Consider the following 23,926-nt stretch of genomic DNA (forward strand, 5'->3'; position numbering starts at 1 on the left):
GAGCCCCCGAGTTGTCTGAGGAACAGCTCTGGCAGCATCTGTGCAGAGAAAGGAAGGATACCCAGAGGTACCTGTCATTACCCTGGAACCCTGCACTCCACCTGGAAGACTGTTTTTCCAAACCAATCTTGCTCTTTCTTTAGAATGAGCTTCGGAGTAACAGGAGTCCTGAAGAGTGAGCAGCCTCAGGTCTGGGGATGGGGGGTGCTGGCCTTTCTGCAGAGACAAGCAACACACAAGATCTCATCCCCAGCAGAGCAGAGAGGAGCCAGCGCCTCTGCAGTGAACCTGGCTGCACGTTCCCAAATGTGAGATAAGTGGTGGTCTAGGAATGTCACATTCTGCTGAGGGAGTAATTAGCTCTAATGGATTCCTGGAAGCCACATCATAGAGGACTGTGGTAATGGAGCTGTCATTTCTCATAGAAATGATGCTGTAATTGGGGGCTATGCTTCTGACCCCAAATTTTGCATCAGTTAAATAACAGATATGACCATTAGCACGTATTATTAATTTACTGGGCAAACACTTGCTGAGCACGCCCTGAGTCCACATCAGCTCTCATGCCAGGTGATGGAGCTTGAGGTGGGAGTCCTGGGGCTGCAGGAATAGAACCAGGCAGGGATGGCAGGGTCCTTTTGGGGTAGGGGGCTTCCTCCGGGGTTGGGAAGGGCATGATCTGGCCACCAGCAGGGTATGGACCTGGGGGTTCAAGGGTGAGGGGACAAGCACAGAGTGGGTGCTAGGCCTGAGTCTGCCTCTCTGAGCCCTGACGGGTCACTTGAGGATGACAGTTGAGATGGTTTTAATACCCAGCTTAGCCCAACACCTCCTGGGCAGGCAGTGGAATTTAGGTAAGAGGAGGAGCAGGAGGGCCACCTCACTGACGCGCAAACAGTTCACGTGTACTTTGTCATCTGAAGCCTCAGATCTAAACCAGACTGGTCCTCTGCAGGGCACCTGTGTGTGGGGAGAGCTCAGCTGGCAGCAGTGGGAGGGGCCGATAGACCATGTGGACCCCCTCTCTCCAAGGCCAAGGCAGCCACTCTTCTTGCCCAACACCATGAAACACTCCTGACTGTGGCCCCCATGAGTCCTGGGGTGAGTCAAGCTGTCCCAACGCACTAGGAGCCCCTTCCACGGTGTCTAAACCACTTCCCTGCTGATGCCTCTCAGTCTGCTCCTCAAGGTGACCTTGGGGACCCTGGACACCTCTTTGAGCCTCCCGTTCCTGACTTAGAGGTCATGGAAACTCAGGTACTTATCTCACAAGGCAGCTGGAGGTGGGCACGGTGCCTCACAGTACACTCTCATCAGGATTCCGCCACTGCGGCAGCCTCATCAGGACAGACAAACATCTCCTGAGTGTGGGCCCTTCCCTCAGCTCAGGCCCCTGCTTATGCCCAGGGCTCCCCTTGCTTTGCAGGCATTTCAGGCTCAGGCTTCCTGGTTTCCTCTATTCCTTGAGACAAACCATGGGAACCACACTAACTAATATTTAGTGGGCACCCGGGAGATGATGGGCCTCAAATAATAACAAAATCTCTGTGTAGACGCCTGGTTTCCTGGTCTCGTTTCTTGGCTGGGCCCTGTCTGGCAGGAGTCAGGAAAGCCTGCAGCAGGCACCAACCACATACCTCACTTCCGGGCTCAGACAGGAAGCTTCAGAGCGTGGGAAGCACCTGAGCTTGCCGCCTCACTCCGTCCCAGCGTCCCTGATGCAGGCTGAGCCTTCACGGCACATGGGCTCCACCCTACCAGGAGGTGAAGCTTAGGAGATGGGTGGGTGCCCATCCTGGAATCTTTATAGAACAGGAAGGCTATAAAGAAGGCCAGAGGGCCCAGCATGGGACAGTGTGGTGCTGGCAGTGTGGTGCTGATGGACCAGCAAGTGAGGCAGGAGCTGCATCATGGGTTTGTTCCTAGACCAGAGGCCTGCAGCTCTCAGAGATGGGGGACAAGACACGGGGGTGGGGGGGTGCTGAAGAACCACAGACGGTTAGAAAGTCAGGACCCTGACCAGCTGAAGTTGATGAGAGGAGGCCAAACCCAGAGAAGAGCCTCATACTTGGGTCTGAAAGATCAACTGCAGAGGAGGCAGTGGGGAAAGGTGTTGCCAGGCCAGGAGCCCAGTCTTGTCCTCTGACCTAGTGCCCAGCCTGGCCCCCGGTGCTTGCCTGGTGACCTCAGGAGCCTGTGTCACAGCGGTGCCTGCACTCTTGCAGCCTGGAGTGCAGACAGGTGGGCAAAGCGGCATCCTGACACTCAAAATCACCACCACTGAAATCAGAGCTGTCTATTTGAGGCTGTAGCTCTGGAAACTGTGACTCAAGCATGCATATGAGAGGCATGAAGCCCCACATGCCTTCTGCTGGCCTCCAGGGCCTGGCCTCACAGCCCTCTGACCTGTCCATGCTCTGCTCACCCTGCAAAACATGACTGGCTGTGCCTCCTGCACCCATCTGGCCTTTGTGGGCTCCCCTGGGTCCTCCTGCCCTTGGTGGATGTGGCTCTGTTCTCCTTCCTGGCCTGTCCTGGCCTGCATGGGGTTTTGCCCTCCCTGGCCTGGCAGGGTTAAACACTGTCCTGGTACAGCCCACCTGTGGGCCACTGGGGCAGAGCTGGATGCAGCTTTGGAGTCATGTGGCCCTGCCCCACAGTAGTGCATCACCCCGTTGTCCTGCAGTGACTTCCTCCATCAGCCTGACAGACCCTGGATTCAGAGGAGCTGCCTATGCCAACCATGACCCCATGGCAAGGGGGAGGGCTCCCTACTTCACATATGGGGCCCAAGGCCTCAAGAGGGGCTGACTAGCCAGGGTGCAGTTGAGAGCCTGGTATTTTCCAACTGCCACAGTGTCCTCTTCTGGCGAGGAGCCCTCCTTGCCTTCACCTCTGTGGCTGCCAAGGCAGCCGCGGGGGGTGGGGCGGGGGAGAGGGAGGCAGAAACACACCACCATTTACTGCTGTGATGCCAGCCCAGGGCTCCAGTGCCCATCCCGCTCTCTCCAGGGCCTGCTTACCAGCAAGACGGCACCTTCTAGGAGGCTGGGGTTTGTCTGCACATTTATTTATATAAATAACACGGAGCAGACAGTTCCCGTGAGAAGCTTGTGCAATGGTGGGAATCTCACTGCTTAGCGTCGGGGAATGGTGAGGTGATTTGTAACCAGGCCTGTCAGCCACCAGGCAGCTGGATGCAGTCCCTGGGGTGGTGTGGAAGTCATTTCCTGGCCATTTGTGAGAAGAGAGCTCCTGCTCAGACAGGTCCAAATAGACTTGCCATTGTGGAAGGGACTCTGCCCCAGGCCATGGCTTTGTCACTACAGCAGGGGAGCTGACAGCCCATCCCTAAGGGGCTTCCAGCTTGCTGGCCTGCGGGTCTGGGGTATTTCCCCTGAACGTGGCTGCCAGGCTGCTAGCCAGAACAGGTCCGGCACCTGGAAGGACATTCCCAGGTCAGCGGCCAGGGCAAGTTGGGGATTGGAGAGGAGCCTGTGCCTGGTTAGTTGTGGGGGTGGTGAGGCCTCTCACTCCTGATTCTCCACCAAGGTTCTCCTGGAGACACAAAGGGGCAGATGTCTCTGGCCATGAACACAGGGTCTGGGGTTTACTCACTGCCGGTGCACGCTGCACCTTGGACAAGTCATTTCCTTTCTCTGGGCCTTAGTTTCCTCATCTGTGCAACGCTGGGACTGTTGTGAGAAGGCACAAAGGTGCTCTGTACAACGCTGGGACTGTTGTGAGAAGGCACAAAGGTGCTCTGTACAACGCTGGGACTGTTGTGAGAAGGCACAAAGGTGCTCTGTGCAACGCTGGGACTGTTGTGAGAAGGCACAAAGGTGCTGACATGGGAAGGACCCAGAGCTGCTGGGCCTTGCTCTGTGGCTACCACTGGCACCCCAGTGGGCCCTCTCCACGCCACACCCACCGTGATTCGCCTTGGCACTGGGACGTCCTCTCACCTGCGAGGTCTCATCGGAAGACCTGCCTCCCTCTGTCCCAGCATGAGGCAGCTGAGGGAAGGCTACTCAAATGCAGGGCCAGCTCAGCGGGACGGGGTGGGAAAGGTCTCAACGCTGCAGATGGGGATTCAGCCAGCAACACTTCTTTGCTGGCCACGGGGCCCAGGTCAGCCTGGCTCTTTGGGAGGCTCCTGTGGCCCCTTAGCCCGGAGATGGCAATGGCCGATGCGATGAATGGTGGATGTGTTTCCATCCCGCCTGCAGCCACCTGGACCTTACTTAAAACATACCGTGTCGGCACCTCTGGCTCAACCCCTCTCTCATTCCCCGTCAGGCCAGTCTCCTTACAGTCGGTCCCTCTGTTTGTGGGGCACAGAACAGCCCCAAGTACCAGGCTCTTCCAGTTACCAACGTTCCTGGGTAACAGGTCTGGCCCTCAGTGCTGGGTCATGGGAGGGTTGCCTTTGGCTTCCTGCATCCCAGCTGGATGGGACCTGACATGGACACTGGAGTCTGGCTCCTGTACTTTGGAGCTGAGGCACACAGATCCCCCAGCAGGTGCGCGCATATTCCAGCATCAGCCTCCTGCTGGTCTGACAGCTCATGGGCCTGCGGTGGGAGAGGGAACAGAGGCATCCTCCAGGCTTCCTCGTCTCAGCCAGGGGCCTGTCTCCCTCCCAGGTGCGGCATATTTGCATTTTAAGAGGCCTCTGGGCTAGGGGACTGTTTTTGGAGTTAGCATCCCTTTGTCACAGCCTAAACACCTCCCCACACCCCACCCCTTCCCCATCAGGCACTCACGGCTTTCCAGCTAATGACATCCAAGGCAGCTGTGTGGGACAAGCGCCTGGGCTGGGGGTGGGGAGGTGAGAGGCTCATCCAGGGCCTCATACGTTCTGACCCCCAGTCCATTACACCCCGCCTTGACAGACATCCACAGTGCTGAGTACCGCAGCCCATCCTGCGCTGTGGTTGCAGGTCCCTGAGGAACCCAGAGTGGGGCATCCTTCCTGTGCCTGCCTCACAGGCCACCACGGGTGTCCTGCTAAGACCATGGTCCTGCATGTGGTAGCTCAGTGACCACCTGGGGACCAAGGACTGGGCCGGGTGGGAGGGACACTGGCCTGCTCTGAAGCGCTCTCCCTCCTGCACTGCAAATGTCCTCAGGTGCCCTGTCACAGGCCCATAGCCACGTCGTCCCCTCACTGCACTTCTGGACCCTTCAGGCGGACAGGCCAGCCCTTCATGACCCAGGTAGTCTTTCTCCCTCTGCACCCCCAGCCCCACCTCCAAGTTACTCCTCGTTCCCACAACTCGCTGTGCCTCGAGCAGGCCAGTGGCCCCCAGAAGGCCCCTCAGCCCCTCACCTGGCAGCCTGCTGCCCTGTGCCCCTCAGTGAGGAGACGGAGGTCATGGCAGCTTCACAAAGCAAGGCTTACCCAGGCAAACACACACACAGACGTGGTCCTGGGCACATGGTGAGCACACGACAGAGGCTGGCACGTGTTTGACTGTTTTTGTTGTTTGCCGTGGGACCCCAGCGGCCTCGGGGCCCATCTGGCACATGCGCGGCACCTTCCTGGTGTGCTTGGCCTGGCCCAGGCCCTCAGCCAACCGCACTGCCTTGTCATGTTCATACAGGGCCCAGGGGGTATGGGGATCAGGGTGGTGATTATGACCACCACCCTCCCCTTGCACAGAGGAAGGAATGAGTAACTCTGCTATGAAAACTTGAACAGAATTTCCTGAAGTGAGCAATCATGTACTGTGCTTTAAGTAAACGGAGGTTTAGAAAATAAACTGAAAAAGACCCAGTCAAAATGGCTCAAACGAGTCCTGGCCCCCAACTTCAGGTAGGGCCCCTCCATTTGCAGGGGTGGCCAGCAGTGCTCAGGGCCTCATGCCTGGTTCACTCATCTTCTGCCTTAGGGGTCACTGAGGCATCACTGAGGTGCGGGAGGCCACCCTGCAGGGTCACCCCACCTTCCTGTTCTAGGAAGAGGTATGTTCTGGGCCTCCTCCTTGCTCCCCTCTGGGCAACCCGAGACCCCCTCCAGGAGGCCAGACGCACTCCCAGATTCCCACGTCAGCTCCCGGCAGGTAAGCAGTCCTCAGGCACACTGGTCTTGTCCAACCCCTTCCCAAACCGTGACCCTTGCACACACCCCAGAGATGGTGGGACTGTCACCTCCCTACTCTGGATCCACGCAGCCCCAAATCACACTGGTTTGGGGACAGCCTCATGCAAACACCTACTGAACATACACCATCAGCTCAGAGCCTTGTCACATGCCTCAGCCAGGTGAGGGCCCCCGGACTGTGCTGTGTTGGGGAATAGGTGGGTGGTGCCAGTGTGACATGGCCACCTGGCTGGGGAAGGCTCTGTACTGACCCATCTGGTCTCCCTGTCCACTCACTCTCCACCAGGTCCCCTTACTCCACAGGACCCCATGCAGTTTGCTGTGGCCACAGCACAGAGCAAGTCCAGCTCGCCCAACTAGGGGCCTCAAACCTCACATAAAATGAAGGTGACATTAAGGTTTCAGCTCTTCCTGGAACCAGCATCATCCCTGGGACACAGATGACCTGGAACCCCCAGCCCTGCCAGCTTCTGAGATGCCTTCATGGCAGCCCCCACCGCCCTCTCCCCTTCCTCGCCTCCCTGGGCAGAGGCTCTCCAGGTGCTCTTGCGTGAGGGATGGAGGCAAGCAGACAGCCTTGCTCTCAACAAGGTGGGTGAGGACAGGCAGGAAGAAATGCTGGAGCTGGTGTGGCAGCTGCGGAGTGGCCAATGCAGGCCCAACCTCCTGCTCTGCCAGCTGCCAGCTGTTCTAAACCTGTCACCCCTCCAAAAAAATAACCACACATACACAGAACATGTAAGCATACTTCCCTCATGAGGGGGCTGAGGGCTGATGTGGGATACACATGGACAGCTTAGTCCCCACACCCAGGCACAAGTGACTGTGTGCAGCTGGCACTGCTGCAGATAGTGCTGGCCAGCTACAACTCTGACAGGTGACACACCACAGGAATGCAGGGGGCGAAGGGTGATACAGGAGCAGGACGTTTTGACTGGACCTCTGGGGGCTGAGGGGAAGGGAAGGCATTGCAGGAGGGGCCGGCAGAGGCACAGAGGCATGGGGATGCAGCCGCATTGCTGGGAAGGGTGGGGCCGGGGCCGGTCTGTCCCACCCTGGGCCTCAGTTTCCTCATCTGTAGAACAAGTCCTCAGTTCTGTTACAGACTGAGAAGCTCAAGTCAGCCCACTGTAGAAAAGCTGGGAGTGTTCATCCGAACCATGAATTCAACTTTTCATGCTGAGAGCAGAGCTGTGGGGCTGGGTTGTGGACATGAATGCGCTCCATTCACCACGGACAGGCCAGCCCTGTGGCCACCCAGCCTGCAGCTGAGCCACCAGGCCTGACCAGGGCCACCGAGTACCAGGCTCTGAGGGCAGCGCCCTGACTGAGGGGCCGAGGCAGAGGTTTCATACGGAGATGAGCTTCATGCTGTCACCTTTCACAAAGTACCGGCCAAGACTCTCAGCCCTCTGGGCCTCCCTTTGTGGTGGAAGCTTGGGGACACCTTGGTGGGGCTGCCTCTCTGCCGGGCAGGGTGTGGCTGGAGGGACATGGGGCACTGCTGACACAGTGACCAACATGTCTCCATCGGTAGCTGGTGCCTGCCCTTGGCTGGCACTGACTGCCCATCTCCATTTCCCAGAGCTCTGTGTGATAGGCCTGGTGGGCAGGAGCCTCTGCAACCTGCCCGGGCCATCCTGAGTGGTGCTGAGGGGGTCTGGGACACAGGCATTCCCAGACTTCTCTAGTGGGGAGAGGGCGAGTAGGCCCCACCATCCGATCATGCGCCGAGGTCCTGGCGGGTGTACCGAGTGGAGGGACCTGTGGTGTTGGCCCCCTGTGCTAGATGCATCTGCAGCTGTAGAACAGGGAAGGCACCAGAGGAAATCCACTCCAAGGATGGTATCAGTTGCAAAGGAAATAGCTTATTTGCTTGCAACCCCGTGCTTCCCCAGCCAGTCCTGGAATCCTCATCAGGAATTCCTGAGTTCACTTCCCTTTTGGGGAAGCTTGTAGGTGCAAACTCTTGGCCTACATCTAGCCTCAGGCCAAAAGGGTACGGGCAGAAGGCTATCGAAGACAGCTCAAGGTGGTGGCAGCAGCTGGGAGCCAGTGTGTGAGGGGCTGATGGGACTATGACACAGGGAGGCGGTGCTGGCCAGAGTGCTGGGGTGGGAGCTGGGGTAAGATCTGTGGGAGAGAAGGATGCTGGGACCAGCAGGGCCTTGCCTGGGCACAGGGCCAGGTGGCACTGGGGCCCCAGCTGTTGTAAAGATGCAGTTTAGCCAACGTTAGAACACTCAGCTCTCTTCCCAGGGGAGTTGCAGCCACAGCAGGCACCAAGTCCAGCCAGCTGTCTAACATGTGTCTTCCTGGCCAGGGTCAGCTGCAGGGCCGGGGTGCTAGCCTGGAGGTGAGCCCTGTGAGGTCCCAGACAGAGGGAGCTGCTATGCTCAGAGCAGGACCCCTTCTTCTGGTAAAATGGGCCACGTCAGACCTGAAAGCTGGATATTCCTATCAGAACGCTCCCTGCTCCTGGTCTCTTGGCTGGTGTTCCATGGCACAGCACAGCACGGGGTAGCTCTGCCCAGCTGGAGCTGTGGGGTCCCCAGACCAGGCCCCTGCCTTCCTGATGGGTCCACACCGGCCACCTTGCTCCCTGCAGTCAGGTCCCTATCCCCACTGAGGATCTTCTGTGCTTCAGGATCTGACCTTGGTGTCCGTCTCTGGCCTCTCCTGGCCAGGCCCCCCATTGCAGCCAGTCTGCAGGTCGCAGCTGCACCGTGCTCACCTTGAGCACTTGCCATTCCCACCCCACTGGTGTTTGTCCGATGCTCCATTTCTCAGGATGTGGCCCTGTCCTTGCTGGAGAAGGAGGTCTCCCTGCCACAGTCCCACCCTGATTCTACCAGGAGCTCAGCCCAGCCTCCTGCTAAGTGTCCATCTTGCCCTCCTGCCCTGGCCACAGACCTGCTGTGCCCAGGGCTGTCGTACCCCTGGTTGTGGTCATCTGGCCTCCTGGCTGCACCCTGGCATGCTCCCCTCACCTCTTCAACCACGTACCTGGTGGAAGGCATTGCCACTGACCAGGTCCCTGGACCTCCCACGGTCTTGGGAGGCAACGAGCAAACGGCCTGGTGAGCACTGGGCCCCAGAGCCTGGTGCACTTGGGGCGGGGCCGAAGGATGCCTCTTCTGCTTCCTCTAGAGAACCTCAGGCAGGGCCTGGGGCTGTGGCAGCTGGGGAAGCAGAAGGGCCCCTCAGAAACCAGAAATGCAGCTGGGAGCCTCTTTCTTGGTGCTGGGAGAGAAGTGAGGCCCAGGGGTCAGGCAGCCCTCCTTTGGGCTGCGGGGTGAAGACAGGAGGCTGAGGGTGCCTGTGTTCTGGCCCTCCTGGTCCCTGTGTGAATGCCAGGGGCAGTGCCTGTCCTTTCCTGGTTACCCCCAAGGCTCCAGTCTTGCTGTGGATGAGACTAAGGCTGCAAGGGACAGAGGACTGGTCTAAGGATGGGAATCTGGGCACCAGGCTCCCTGACTTCTCAGAACATGCTCCTAGTGACATGCTCTGTGATCAGACACCTCTGGTTTGGAAATAAGGAGCACCTTGGTTTCAGACAGCCCACTGCCCACTGCCACCGGGATCTGAGGACTGTCAGGGACCAGGGCTGTCACAAACAGGGTTAAGTCCAAAGGGGCTTGCCCTGTGGAGCCTGGCCGCTTGCCCACGGCCTTGCTGGCTCCCTGAGGAAGGGGCCTGGGAGGTACTGGCTGTCTTGTGTTCTGGAACCTAATTCCCCCACCAAACTGCAGTGAGACCCTGGGCATGTCACTTCTGCTCTGGGCCGCAGCTCCTGCCTCAGTAAAATAAGATGTTTGTCCAAGATGGCTACTCGGTTCTACTAAAGTGACCTTGGGGGACCCTGGAGTGCTTTGGTGTCTCTGGTGCAGCTGGCACTGGCCTGAGCCTCACCTCACTGGCATCACCACTGACCTCAGAGAAGCCTGTCTTGGCGTCTCTGTTTCCAGAGGCCCCAACACATCACATGCGGATGGGGTCCTGTCCCAAGCACTTGAGACTTTTCTGGGCCTCTTTGCCGCTAGGCGGAACTGAGTCCAGTGCACTTGCCTCTCTCCCCTGGCCTGGGCTTGGAGATTTGTGGCCGCACCCCCGGCTCAGTACACAGCCAGCCACGTCACAGGAGAGCCTCTCTGGCTCTGCCACTCTCCACCTTCCCTGTCCTCAGGAGCTTAGGATGCATGACAGGTAATGGGACTGGGAGACAGAGGAGCAGACAGACAAAAACCAGGCAGACAGTGAGGCCACTCCCCTGCAGAGGCTCAGTGTGATAGCAGGTGGAGGAGGCATGAGTCATTCCTGCTCACACTCACAGGAAAGGCGCACAGGCCCCCCAGCGACTGATGATCGCCTGCTGGAATCCCAGTGCTATCCTGCCCCCTCACTCGAAGTGGCTCTGAGGCAGCGCCCCTGTGCTTGGTTCACCTGGCACCTAGATGGAATCGTCACTGTCCCCAAGTGGACAAGAGGACAGACAACATGGTGCAGCTGCCCAAAGAAAGATGGTGGGCAGGGAGGCCTGAGTTGCCCCGTGTGCTCGCCAGCCTCAGAGTGTGGTGGGCCCTTGGGTCCTTCCCAACACTGAGCTCTCAGGAGTCAATGACAACAGCTGCCTCCCAGGCCAGCTGCTTCCTCCCTCTGCTGAGCTTGGCATGAACTCTCTGCAGATGCACTGCTGTTTCCATGACAACCAGGGCGGACACCCTCACCCTCAGAGTCTCACACCACAGCAGACCAGTGGCAGGTGAAGCTGCTGACCCTTGAGCTGGGGCAGGTGCCCACAGGGGCACACAGCCTGCTTGGACAAACACTGTCTACTGCCCATCTGCTCAGGTGGTGGGAGAGGGTCTCTGGGAGCGAGGGTACCCTGCTCTCCCTCTGTCTCTTTAAGGACCTGGCTTGCTGTGCCCTGAGAGACAGGGCAGTGGACAGGGGAGAGGGGAGGACCTCTGGTGACCTGTTCCTGGCTGGAGCACCATGGGTGGGGTGGACCTCCTGGTGGGACGGGAGGCATCCTTGTTACTGAAGGGGCACTGGAGGGAGGGCCCCAGAACGTGGCTCGCTCTTGTCACCCTGTGGCCTCATCAGTCTGGACTTCCTCTTGTGTGGGGGCTGCCGTGATGCCCTCCAGTTCTGTTCACCTCTGAGAAGTGACTGTGAGAGGCTCCTGGGCTCACGAGGCTCAAAACATTTCCATTCTAGATGTGGAAAACGGTGCTCAGAGGGGTTACCTGGCTTGCCTAGGCCCCTCTGCCTGGCCCACTACCCTTGCCCCAAGGAAAGCACCAGACAGCCCGAACCACCCCTCAGGCCTGGTCATCCTCCCACTGCTACTAGCCTCAGGAAATGGGGAGGTGTCTGGGGACAGAGCTGGATGACCAGGGTCACTTACAGTCCAATCTGGTTAGCGCTTCCCTCTTCCTCCCGCAAACCTCAATGCTACCTTGACAGATTGGAGAATTGGATTGAGGGTTAATGACTCAGTGAGCTCCTGCCTGTCCCTGGATCCAGTCTGCGGGGACAGCACAGGGCACATGGTGCTGACGGCCAGCCTCAGGAACTGGGAGGTGGGGGGCTGGTGCCTGCTCAACTGCTGGGTCCTGCCTTCCAGCAGAAGGCCTGCCCGTGCTCTGAGCCTTCTCTTGCAGGGCAACCACCACTCCCACAGCTTCCAGGGCTGGGGCAGCTGTTTCCATCCCTCCAGCCTGGCCTTTAGCACTGAACCCTGCTGCCCCCATGGTTCTGTGAGCATCTGAGATGCTGAGGGAGACGGGCTCGGCCCTGCCTGCATGGAGGACTCTGTTCCAGCTTGAACACCTCAGCTCCTGGCACCCATTCTCTGCCACTCCACGGCTCTCAACTCCACACTGCTTCATCCTCGTGTCTCCTGGCCCAGCCACAGGCCTCCCAAGTGTAGGCTCTGGGTACCTGTGCTCTGGGGTCCCCTTGGTCTTGAGACCCTCACTTGGCTCAGCACCCACCCCTCTCCTGTCTGACTCTCTTTCTCCCAGGCTCACTTCAGATTTGGGACTCCCAAAAAGACCTGAGAGGAGCAGCAGCTGATCCCTTAACAAGGCAGGGTGCAATCCTAAAGGGTGGGGGCAGAGCTTGGGGCCATGGGAGGGCAGGCCCACCCCGGCCTCTGGATGCCAGCAGGGCTGGCTCCGTGGCTTTGGTGGGGCTGCCCTCGGCTCTGCTGCCAGGCTTACTTGGGCTGCCTTGCTTCTCCTTGAACTCTACCTCACCCCAGAGGCTCGGGTCCTGGTGGCCGTGAGACGACAGTTATTCTGGGGGACAGTGAAGTGCGCCACAAGAGAAACGTGGTCAATAGGTCTTCCAAGGAGTCTGGAGCTCACTATCTCCCACCCAGGCACTGTCCAGGCCTCATGAAGACACTGCTCTTCCCAAGATGACACATCGGATGTGGAGCTGAGCTTCAGGCCCAGCCTCCCCTGGAAGCCTCCATGTCTTCCTAGCACCTTTCCTCTGGACCCCCGCTGGTCACCCTCAGACAATTCCTAAGCTCCTGCAGCGTGCACAGCGTGTCTCCTGCCTTGAAGGACAGAGAAGAGCACGGCAAAACCCTGACTTCAGAGTACTGAGTCCCCACATAGGGACACCATCTCTCCAGCAGGCAGAGGATGCTAACACTTGGGGTGGCCAGCACCAGGCTGTGCCAGCCAGAGAGCAGGTGGAGCTGACTCCTGCCTGGGGAGAAAGGTCCCAGGCCATGACACAGCCTACCAGGCAGGAAGCTGGGGCCCTGGGACATCGCATGCAGAGGGCCCAGTTTTGGGCTATGGCTCTGAGTTCTGCCCCATGAGGGCACCTCCTGGACAATCTCCTTCCCATTCTGCCGTGGTCATGTCTCCTCAGGGTCTGTCTACCTGCTTCTGTTCTGGGGCTGCCCCCTGTACAAACGCTCCAGTGCCTACCATGGCAGGCTGTGCTGCTTCTGCTCTGGGGCTGCCCCCTGTACAAACCCTCCAGTGCCTACCATGGCAGGCTGTGTAATCCAGGCCCCTCCCGGCTCATCTCCTGACTCCTGCTTCCATCTCTGTCACCTCGAGGGCTTTGCTGTGCTACCCTGCACGGGCTGCTCTTTTGGGTTTGTGTAGCTGGGCAGCTACCAGACTCCTTCACTTGAAGTAAGCCCTAGCCACAGCCCCAACCCTTTTAATTTGCTGCACAGCTTTTAGCACCATTGGCCCCTGTTCTCATTGCCCATGGTCTGCCTATGAGCAGTGCTGTCTGCTTGGGGACCACTCTCCCCAGCTCTGCCCAGCATGGGGTGGATGGCAGGCAGGGCCAGATGGCACATGCTGCAGGTGTTTGGTGTGGCAGCTGTGTACAGGGGCAGGGGTTGGGATTGCCTGGCTGCTCCCCACCCGTGTGCCCCTGGCCCCACCCTTCTGCACAGATGCACCTGCTCCTGGCCCACAGATGGGCTGGATCAGGGCAGGGGGCACAGGCCTCACACCCAGACCCGCCGCTTCTGTGGATGCCTAGGGTGTGGCTGGGGTGGGTGATGGGCACCTATAGGAGGCTCTGAAGGGACTCGGGCTGGGCCTTCCTCCCCCGCAGCAGGCCTTGCCCTGGGCTGGCCCTCCAGTGACAGCTGGCCTGTGTCCTTCCTCACTGTGGCTTTGTCGGTCAATGGGTCAATCTGGCAGAACAGACTGAAGAGGCATTTGATAAGTAGGTGCTCTTCCGGCTTTAAAACAATCAGGAACTATCTGATCCTGTATTCTGGCGAATGAAAATGTGGGTTTTATTTTCACACCGTGTGGCCAGCCCCCTGGGGTTCTGTGTGCAGAGGCCCCAGGACCCGACTCCACTGTTGTGCTCCCTCGGTGGGTTCCGGTACTTCTTGCTGGAACACTGTGCTTGGGACCCCTGCTCCTGCCCCAGCTTCTGCTCCCTACACCCCAGCTGCTGCCACCTGCAGACAGAGGCCGCCAGTTCACAGGACTTGGCTGGCTGAAGTAGAGACTCTCGAGTGGCACAGGAGGATTGACAACCTGGGGTGGCCGCAACTGCTGCCCTCAGACACTCTCAGGCCCTGGGTTTTCATGAGACCCTCGACTTTTCCCTGGGGATAAGAAAGGCCACCGCTCCTGCCCACCTGCACAGGGCTGCTCAGCTGCCATGCAGGCAGCTCAGGAGGGCATGGGCAGCTTGGGAGGGGCCCATTTTACAGAGTACTCAGGCCTGTAGGTCCCAGGCCCGCGACAGATGGGGCTCCTCTGGGATGGCGGCCAGGGCAGGGGTGTGTTCCGGCCGAGTCCAGAAGTCAGAGCCTCTGCTTGCCGGTGGCCCCCTCCTCCCTGCAACTACGCCTGGTGACAGTTGTAGCGCTCATAGTAACAGCACCAGCTAAGCCTGGCACTTCAAATAGCGAGGGCTGTTTAAACAAGATAACAGGCTGCCGCTAAAGCCCTAGCACAGGCCCTAATGGCCTGAAAAGCCCTTGCTCTGAACCTGCCAGAAACAGCTGAGCGTGCTGCTCCCTGCCTCCCGCGGCAGTTCGGCTTTGCCACCTTGCCTGGGCAGTCCTGTCTGCCCTCCCTGGTTTCCCTATGTGTGCAGTGTGGAGGGGGTGGGGTGACCCGTAGTAATGGCAAGGGTGGCTGCTTCCCAGCCCTGCCCATTCCCCTGGGCAGCGGCGGGACGTCCAGGTCAGAAGGCCCCCCACTTTGCCACAGGGACAACTTTTCCTGAAACCCGAGTTTCCTCATCTGTGTGGTGGGGAGCCCCTTTGGGCTGGGAGGCTTAGAGGTTGTGCATGCAGTGCACCAGCATGCCCTGTGCCAGGCTCTGCCAACCACTCACATCTCTGGGCCTTCCATTTCCACTATTCTGTTGTCAGCCAGCACACGTTATCCTACAGCCTGAGCCTTCAGAGTACTTCCAGAACTGCCCTACCTCCTCACTAGCCAGGGGAGGGGCGGGAGCTCAGGAGCTGTGCTGCTGGGCCAGTCTCCACCTGGGCAGTCCAGATGGACACGGGTCCACATGACTACCCTGGGCCACAGCCAGGCCAGGGCCCCACCCACAGTGCCAGGGCCCAGTGTGAGATGGAGACAGTGCTGTACACAGAGCACTTTCTCATGCCTCAGCTGGGCTTCACCCACTGGGCAGAGCTCTCCCAGAAGTCTGTGTGCAGCCTCCAGGATGTTGGCACCCCTGTCCAGCCCTGCAGGTGGGTGGCTGCTGTTCTCCAGCACAGGCCCAAGCACCACCCCCCTCACCCTCATGTCACTCTGTTTTGCTTTTTTGCTCTCACCAGATCTCAACCATCACTGACTTGCAGGGTCTTAGGTCCAAATGGGACCCTCTGTATTCCCACAGGTGCTGGTCAAAGTTGCTGGGAAGGCAGAGCCCCAGAGTAAGTGTGATATATGGCGGGCGTCACGTGACTGGAGGCGGTGCCTTAACAATGCTCAAAGACTCCCAGTCCTAGGACAGAAAATTCCAAGATCTTGGAAGCATTTGCTCTGAAAGGGCCTGGAGCTCCTGTGTCCTGCTCCCTGGTTTCACACCCAGACCCAGAAAGAGAGGCCATGGGCACCCTCAGCACCTGGGTCCCACCTGCTCTCCCCTTGACCCCATATGCTCTCCTGCCCAACTGGGAGGACTGGCCTCTTCCAAAGCCCCAGTCCACTTCTGTTTCAGCTGAGAACTGTCTCCTATTTGTTTTTGTGTTAAATCTTGTTGCTTTTAAGTAACCCGCACCCCTGCTCCCCACCAGCCAGTGTCAGTCGCTGAAGGGAAATTAACAAACAGCATGACACAGGTGTGTTGTAGATTGGAAGCTGTCAACACAGACACAGGCCTGGCCAGGAGCTGGCATGCCATCACCACATGAAGAAAGCAGTGTGAGAAACCCCTCCTAGTTTCAGCTCCAGAGGATCCCCAGGAACCCAAGGCCGACACCCTTGCCTGGTTTGCCTTTGCTTTGTTCAGCAAGGTGGGTGCACTCTGCACTCCTAGCTGCTGGCACTGCAGCCTCGGACCCACACCTGTAGACTCAAGGGCTTGTGAACCCCTCTGCAGCAGGCTCAGGCTCTTTCCTGGGAAGGACATGAGAAACTGGGGGTAGTGTGGCGAGATCCCAGTGGTGAACCTCTGCCTGTGGCCAAAAAGATGGTTTTCAAAAATATTCATCCTTTAAAAAAACATATTTGGGTTGTTACTGCTTGAGCTGGGTGGCCCTGTGGGGCAGGGACTTGTCCATAGTCACTCCTCCAGCTGGGCCAAGCTGCCTTCGAGGCTCTGGGCCCCTTGGTCAGGATGCTGCTGTGCTTCTCCCGTGGTCACCACAGGCCAGGAAAAGGTGTGTGGGGCTGTGGCCCTGGCCGGCCTGGGCTGGGAACCTTAGGACACAAGGCCCAGGGCCCCCAGTTGACTCTGGTTTCATTATTAATGAAATTAGAGAAAGTACCTGAGCTGAGGACATGTCCACCATGAGGTGTGATGAAGCAGGGATTAGGGTGAGCTGCAGCCAGGCTCCTGGGCTGGCCTAAGCTTGTCCACTATCCAGACGGGAACCACATGCAGGGAGAAGAAGCACCTTTCACTCTGCCCTGGCCAACACTGGGTGTCCCCCCTGAGATGCCCAGGGCCATGCCCCCTAGCTGACTGTGATTCCAATCCCTCCAGAAACTAGACTGAGCCAGTGGTGCCTTGGGTGAAGAGGGCTATGCATCCCGTCAGCACAGAGCCTTGCTGCTGCGTCCTGTCCTCACTGCTTGTGTTGTTCACAGCCAGTCACAGGACTCCCCTGAGTGGCAGATCCCCCCATCTACACTGGTTACTAGGGGTCCCCAAGTCAGCAAGGCCCCCAGCACTCTTAGCCTCCACCTTGGAGTCTGTTCTAGATAGTGGAAAATTGTTTTTCAGTTACTGGATTATACAAATCCCTTAAAACAATAGTAATCTGTGTCTTAAAACCCAGAGCTGTTCTCCTGTATGTGTATCGAGCAGAGCTAATGCGCTCAGGAAATTAATTACCCACTGGCCTGGGCAAGCCTAGCGGATGCAGGTTGAGGGGATGTGGGGTGGGAAGCAGCTCTGCCCTGAAGCTCTTGGAACAGTTCAGACAGGGTATCATTGTGAGCATCCAGCCTGATCACGAGGCAGAGCAGGAGGTGTATAAACTGGGAGGGACACAGTCCTGGGGCTGAACCCTGGCTCCGTCATCACAGGGTGCTCAGGCAGCAACACCCACCCCAGGCCACACTGGGGACTGGACACTGTGCCTGGGACCTTGCCCTGCCTGCTTAGACCTTACACTGCCTGGTCCTCCGTCACCCCACTGCAGGGCACTGTGCATAGCTCTGTGCTCTCCATGGCCCCCCGACAGCCCCCTCAGTCCTGCCTTTGTTGACTGTCCCCACTGCTCCCCCATAGCCTTGACTGGATTCTGCAAGGTCCAGATCAGATCACCACCCCCACATTCATCCCAATCTGTGCAGGCCTGCTGCCAATGTCTAGGCCCCCTTCTCTCCTGCAAATGTTGGTCTTTGGGACAGAGGAGGCCCCTGCTCCTGGCTTCTCTGCACCTAGAAAACTGTTTCCTAGGGCAGGCTCAGGGCCAGTCACAGAGAGCATGTGGCCAGCGTTTACAGGCACTGGGGAAGCCAGCCTGAGGCCAGCCCTGGCTACACGGGTCCTCCAGGGCCTGCTTGATGCCATCCCCAGCTGACCTGAGGGAGGAAGGGATAGGACCGCCTCTGTCCCTAGACTGTGAGTTTGTCAGGCCCAGGGCCCACACATACTGGGTGAACAAGGACTGCTTCCTGCAAGGATGCCACAGGGCTTGTTCTCAGATGGAGAACATCAGATGGCCCCCAGCTTGTGGTCTCATGTTAGCCAATGCAAGGTTGCTCTCTGTGGAGTAGGATTCTCTTAAATCTGCCGAGGAAGAGCGGGAGGGAGGCAGGCAAGTGAAGAGCCGCTCTGGCTAATTCCCTTTCTCCAGTGGGGTAAACACAAACAGATGCAACCCATGCGGCCACAGGGTCAGAGCTAGGAGTCACTGGGGAAGCACAGTGGGGGACCGACAGGCAAGGACACTGTCGGGTTCTTCAGTAAGATGGCAGCAGCGGATCAATCCTGCCATACACCAGTGACTGAGCCTGGCTGGCAGACTCTCCCCGCCACGCTTGGGAGTCACTGGCTGTGGTGCACTGGTAAAGGTCTAACAACTGGCATGGAGGCGGGGGCTGGGGAGGAGTAAAACTGTTTTGTAGCATTTGCCAATTCCTGGGGTGTGATTACCCCCACCTGGCTGATTTGAAGCCACAAATCTAATGTCAAACAGCTCACAAACGTCTTGAAAATTGAAAAATTCGCTCTTGTGAGCCAGTATGAGCCAGCTCTAGCCCCTCACTGCCCTGGCATGCACAGACAGAGGCTCTGCCACCACTAGCCCTGGGTCTCAGCACTCTCCTCTGCAGGGAGCAGCCCTGCCTGGCATGGTGCTGAAGAGAGCTCGCTTGCTCTCTCCTCCCTCCTCCCTCAAGGCTTACCAGCACTAGGGCAAGAGACTGACCCCTACCTTCCCATAAAGGAGGCCCCAGCAGAGCCCACGCTGGCTGACCTCCTGTTGTGGCAGGAGCACTTGTCTGAGAGATCTGAGGAACACCATGGGCATCCCCATGGAGGTTCTGCCAAGGCACCTGGCAACGTCATCATGGTGGAAGAGACAAGAGTGATGGGGTTGGCGTCCTGGCTGCTGCCCTGCTGTGTTCAGTGACAGCTTGTGCCCTGGGAATGGCCTCTAGTGACACAGCAGGAGGTGACCATCATGGAGGGGTGGCTGATGCACTGAACGACAGAGCCCCCAGGTTCACGATGATGAGGAGTTGGGGGCCAAAGGAAAAGGCCCTGCAGGCAGAGCAGGTGTGGGGGCAGCCCAAGCAGCAGGGCTTGAGCCCAGGGCCCTGCTGCCTCCTGCCTTGCGGCTGACCTCTGACCAAGGACCTACCCAGGGCAAGGAGCCACTGCACAAGGCGGGCTAAGAAATGGCCCCACCCTTGGAAGCTCCCAGTGTGACAGGGAAGGAGAAGCTGCTTTTGACAGGGGCCTTGCGGCTGCATCCTTCCTGAGAGCAGAGGAGGGAAGGAGCTAACCCAAGGACTGAAGTGCTAGCAAGGGCCTCAAATAGGTGCCAGGACATGCTGCCTTCTCCACCCCTCCCTGCTCATCCCCCTCCCATCTTGGGCTTGAGCCAGCACCCCATGGGGTCACGCATAAAGCCTGGGACCCTAGGCGAGCAGATACCCATCATTCACTAAGCACTGGCCACAGGCTCAGAGCGGCTGAAGGCCCACTGAGATGGCCACAGCCCCAGTTAAGGCTGAGTGCTGGGTAATGAGGCAAGGGAACTTGGATGCGGGGAGCCGGTGCTGAAGGGATGGCAGGGGCTGTTCACAAGTGCTGGTGGGGCCTCTAGGCCATGGGTGGCCCAGCTATAGGTGTGTGCCCAGCCCTCTTGAGGCTGGCCCCATCGCTGCAGTGCTCGGGAAGGATAACAGGCCATAGAGAGGAAGCCAGGCCAAGCTTAGAGAGGGATGCAGGCTGGGGATATCGTGTGGCCAGCTGAGCCCTGCTCCCAATTCCATGCCTGCCATGCGAGGTGCCATCAGGGTGCTGCTGTGGGCTTGGTCCTCTGTGTCTCCCACCCCTGTGGAGCCTCTCAAGCTGCACTGCCATGGGGGCCATCCAGTCCTTGGGAGCCCAGTGTGCCAGCCTGGCCCTGCCTCTGGATCTGGTCAGGAGGCTCTGCTGTTCCAGGGTCATGATAACTTGAGGATGCTGCAGACAAATTGCATGTGGCCCTGGCACATTGCAAAATCAGAAGGAGCTGCTTGGGAGACCTGTGTGTTTTGGGAAAAGGGCGGCAGGCCTTCTGGCTTGGAGCTATGCCCTTGACCAGGTCAGGAACAAGAGGCAGAGTGAGGCCATGTTCTGCTAGGGCTCCCTGTGGTCCTGCCACTGACTAGACCAGGAGACAAGGGGACGAGGGGAGTGTCAACCTTGACAGCCACTCACCTCTCCCAAGCCCAGGTGTCACTGTCCTCCACTCTCCTGAGGGGAGGCTGGCTACACAGCAGCTCCCAGGGTGGAACCCAGTCTATATCCCCAAGGCCCTTGCTGGAGAACCCCAGCACCCACCGGATGTGGGACCAGTAGGGTGAAGAGGAGGGCCACTGGAATTCCCAGGGGCCAGTGCCAGAATCCTCCCTGAGAGCCAGAGTCTCAGCCCTGGGGTATGTGAAGGAACCTCTCTGAGGCTCAGTTTCCTCATCTGCAAAGCCGGCTGGTTGAGAACACTAAAGGATATGTAAGGTCCCTTCTCAATCTAAGCCCTGGTATGCTGGGGAGAGGGTATCATCTGTGTCTGGCTATTGCCCATTTGTAATTCCCTCCTTGGGCAAATATAACCAGCTCTGTCATCAATAGGTGTAAGCCTGTCTTACTGGAAATACCTTGTTTCACCCACAACATGCCATTTTATGGCACAAATGTTTAAACTCCATTTTTAAAGCACTAAAACAAGCACCCTTTTTGGGCTAAATGATAAACCACAGCGCTAGGGTGGCAGGAACATGCTGTGTTCACAGGACGGCCTTGGGAAGCCCCTCCTCAGGGTACTGCACACACTCCTGTTATGGACCAGCACCCATAGGGTCTCCTTGGGAAGGGCTGAGTGTCCCAGCTGCTCTGCACCCAGAAGCCAGAGCCCTGGAGCTCCAGCTCTTCTCAAGCCTACCACCTCCCGCCTGCTCCACAAAGTCTGCAGAGCACCCACTGTGTGCCAGGCCCTCTGCTCAGAGCACAGGCTGTGCCGGGTGGGTGTGGACCTGCCCTCGTGGTGTGCTGGGGCTGCTGATCTGCCCTGGAGTGGGGAGGGGTTCCCCAGGAAGCCAATGGCCCCAGGACAAGGGACCACTATCCAGGGCTGGGCAGAGGCCTCCTGCCTAGAGACTGGCTGCTCAAGCACTTGCCACCTGCAGAACTTGCCCCACAAAAGGCATGTTCTCATGTCCCCCGTCCCCTGGATACCCTCACTGATAACATGTTGACCAGCTGTCTCTCAGATAAGTGGCAGAGACACCAGGCCTCCCACGGTGAACCTTGCTGTGACCCAGCCTGCCTGTGGGGCCCAAGTGACTACTGTGGGTCCTAGATGAAAGCACAATGGGGACACCACTGGGAACTGCTGCCTGCCAGCTCTAGAAAGACAGGGCAGGTGTCCCTGGTAGCACGAGGCTTTGTGGAAATGAAGCTGTGGCTGGGCTGGTGTGACTGCCTCCTCCTTGTCCCCCAGTTCCCTGTGCTGCTGGGAGAGTTGTGCTCACCCTCATACCTGGCCCCAGCCTGAGCCTTGCGCCTGCACAGCAGGTCCATCACAGGTGCACAGCAGACCCGCCGCAGGGCTGGGAATGCTGACAGCTCTGTTGGGAAATGGGCAGTGAGCTCTCTGTGGGTTTCCACATGAGAACATTTGATGCTTTACAACTAGACCTTTTAATCTTGCCTTCTGAAGGATCCCACACCATTAGGTGGCCGGCAGAGTCCATTAGCTGATCCACAAGGGTAGAGGCTGGGCAACAAGTGCCCACCTACCCCCTCAGGTGCCTCCAGTGGGGCCGAGTGAAGACCCAGGCTCTGCCGGTCACAGCCACCTATGTCTGTCCCTCAGCGTGGGCTGGTAGGTGCCAGCTTCTCCACTTTGCCTTTCCCTCCTAGGGCAGCAGAGTGACTGTCTTTGCTGACTGACCCTTGTGTGAATGTACTAAAGAGGAGGGGCAGAGCCTCTGCCATGGCTCTGGCTAAGTGGGAGGCCCATGGTGGGTCCTGTAACACATGGCCTCTCAGGAGCTGTCCTTGTGGACTTGAGGGCTGGGGGCCCGCCAGCGCCGGCTGTGTGCCTGAGCCTCAGTGCCTCGATCTGTGACAAAAATAACAGGCGTTGCTGCCCCACAGGATCATTCAGGGAACAGGTGCGCCAGAAAAACCCCCTTGTGTTGCTGGGCTGTGTTCAGGCCTCCCGTGCTGCCTGAGGAAGCCCCAGCTGGGTGTTGGGCTTGGGGGCACCGGGGTGCCTGCCACACCTGCAGGACTCGGCCCTAGTCAGGGCAAGGGTCTGCCAATTCCTTCGGACGAGGGTGGAAACCGTGGCCATAGAGGGGCGTGGCTCCCCATATGGCTCGCTGCCATGCTCCACAGACACCCCGAAATCTGCCTTCCCTGCTCTGAGGTGCTGCCCTGCACTCACTGCAGCCCTCACACCCGGGAGCCCAGAGACACTGACGTTCTCCTTGGCAACGTGCTGACGCAGAAGCCAGCGGGTGGGCCGGGGGGCTGTGGCTCCTTAGCCAGGCGTGGGGGTGGGGAGGCACTGCCAGCATCAGGGAAGATGAGGCCTTGGAAGCTGAGCATGGAAGGAGAGCTATGGAGGAGCCGTGTCCAGAGCCCTGGCACAGGGCCCCAGGGTTCATTCGGCTTTTGTGAAAACGAGCTTGGCCTGTTCTTGGCTGCCTTGCCTTTGACAGGGCCCAGGGAGGACAGTTCAGCACATTCCAAAAGGAGACGGCAGAGAATGGCAGCCCTGTGCAGCCCGTGCCAGCACTGGCCCTGGCCATGGCCCGGCTGGAGGCGGGCTGTCCTCACTGCCGGCACCACTCTGGGGGCCAGCTCACCTCCGGGGCCAGCCCAGCCTGCGGGAGGAATCACGGAAGGGGATTGTCTTTCCTCCGCAGCCTGTTTGTTTTCCATCTCCAGATATTACTGGTAGAGCATGAAAGGTCAGAATCATTTGGAATCCAGTGAATTTCCAGCCTCGCTTGGGTTTCTCATCAAGAATTTCCTTTTCTGGTGAACAACCACTTCCCCAGGCCTGCAGAAACCAGGGTGATGGTGGTGGGTGTGCCAGCCTGGCTGCCAGCCCCTCCCTTTAGAAAGTGCCCTAATGCCTGGAACCTCCCCGGGATCCCTGAGGCCAGGCCAGTGGCTGCTGTCCCTGCCCATGGCTGCCCACCATGGCTCTCCCCAGGGACAGGCCTGGGAGAGAGCAGGCTAGAGACGTGAGGCCCCACAGGAGCCACCCAGCCCATCTAGGGCCTGCCCCGAGGAGCTCACTCACACATCACTAGATGCAGGAGTGAGGAGGTGCCGGGCTAGGTCAGAAAAGGCCTCCCTCCCAGGAGGCGCCACTTGGGATGAGACCTGGAGGATAAGGGCAGGGGGACGAGAGGCAGGGATCAGGATCGTGACAAACTTAAGGCTGGACAGAGCAGTACTGCTGGAGCAAAACAAGCTGACCACGGCTGGAGCAGAAGGAGAGGAGAGAGAGGCAGCAAGGTGGCAGGCACAGGCCAGGCAGAGCCGAGAGGGCTGCAGGCAGGCAAAGGCCTAGCCTTGGGCCCATCTGTGAAGACACCTGGGTCATCTCCTCACTGACAAGTTCAGAAAGCAAAGGTGACAGCCAAAGCCCTCCATGAAAAACTGGACTAACTCAAGGCCCAGGTATCCTGCCTCCTGTGTCCAGCACACCTGTGGGCACGGCCTGTCAAAGGATGCAACTGGAAGCCAGGCCTGGCGCCTGGGGAATTTGCCATGCCTGCCACTGAGTTGATGAATGAGGCCAGTGGTGCAAGCCCGTGTGACTGGCAGACCCACCATGGCACTGTCCCAGGGGTCTGGCCTGAGCACCTCACTTTGCCTTGCAGCTTCTCAGCCCCAAGCCCTCTGCCCACGGCCATGCCTCATCAAGGGAGCCCAACCTCACTC

General features: G+C 58.7%; 2 protein-coding genes across 8 annotated transcripts in view; one reads left to right on the plus strand and one right to left on the minus strand.

The window, feature by feature from the left end:
- The window catches only part of RSPH14 (radial spoke head 14 homolog), a 79,994-nt gene that overhangs the window by 19,793 nt on the left and 36,275 nt on the right, over positions 1-23,926 (plus strand). The window lies entirely within an intron of this gene.
- GNAZ (G protein subunit alpha z) overlaps positions 1-23,926 on the minus strand; it is a 52,840-nt gene that overhangs the window by 3,624 nt on the left and 25,290 nt on the right. Inside the window, exon 3 of one of the 3 annotated variants that reach the window (XM_054543599.2) lies at positions 72-216. The exons of 1 other annotated variant lie outside the window; for it this stretch is intronic. In XM_054543599.2, the coding sequence (XP_054399574.1) occupies positions 72-216 (145 nt within the window). Of the gene's footprint in view, positions 1-71; positions 217-17,543; positions 23,034-23,926 lie in introns of those variants that run through there. One more of the 3 variants, XM_054543598.2, reaches the window with a different exon arrangement.

This window comes from Pongo abelii, chromosome 23, assembly GCF_028885655.2.
Source record: "Pongo abelii isolate AG06213 chromosome 23, NHGRI_mPonAbe1-v2.0_pri, whole genome shotgun sequence".
In the NCBI taxonomy this organism is placed as follows: Eukaryota; Metazoa; Chordata; class Mammalia; order Primates; family Hominidae; genus Pongo; species Pongo abelii.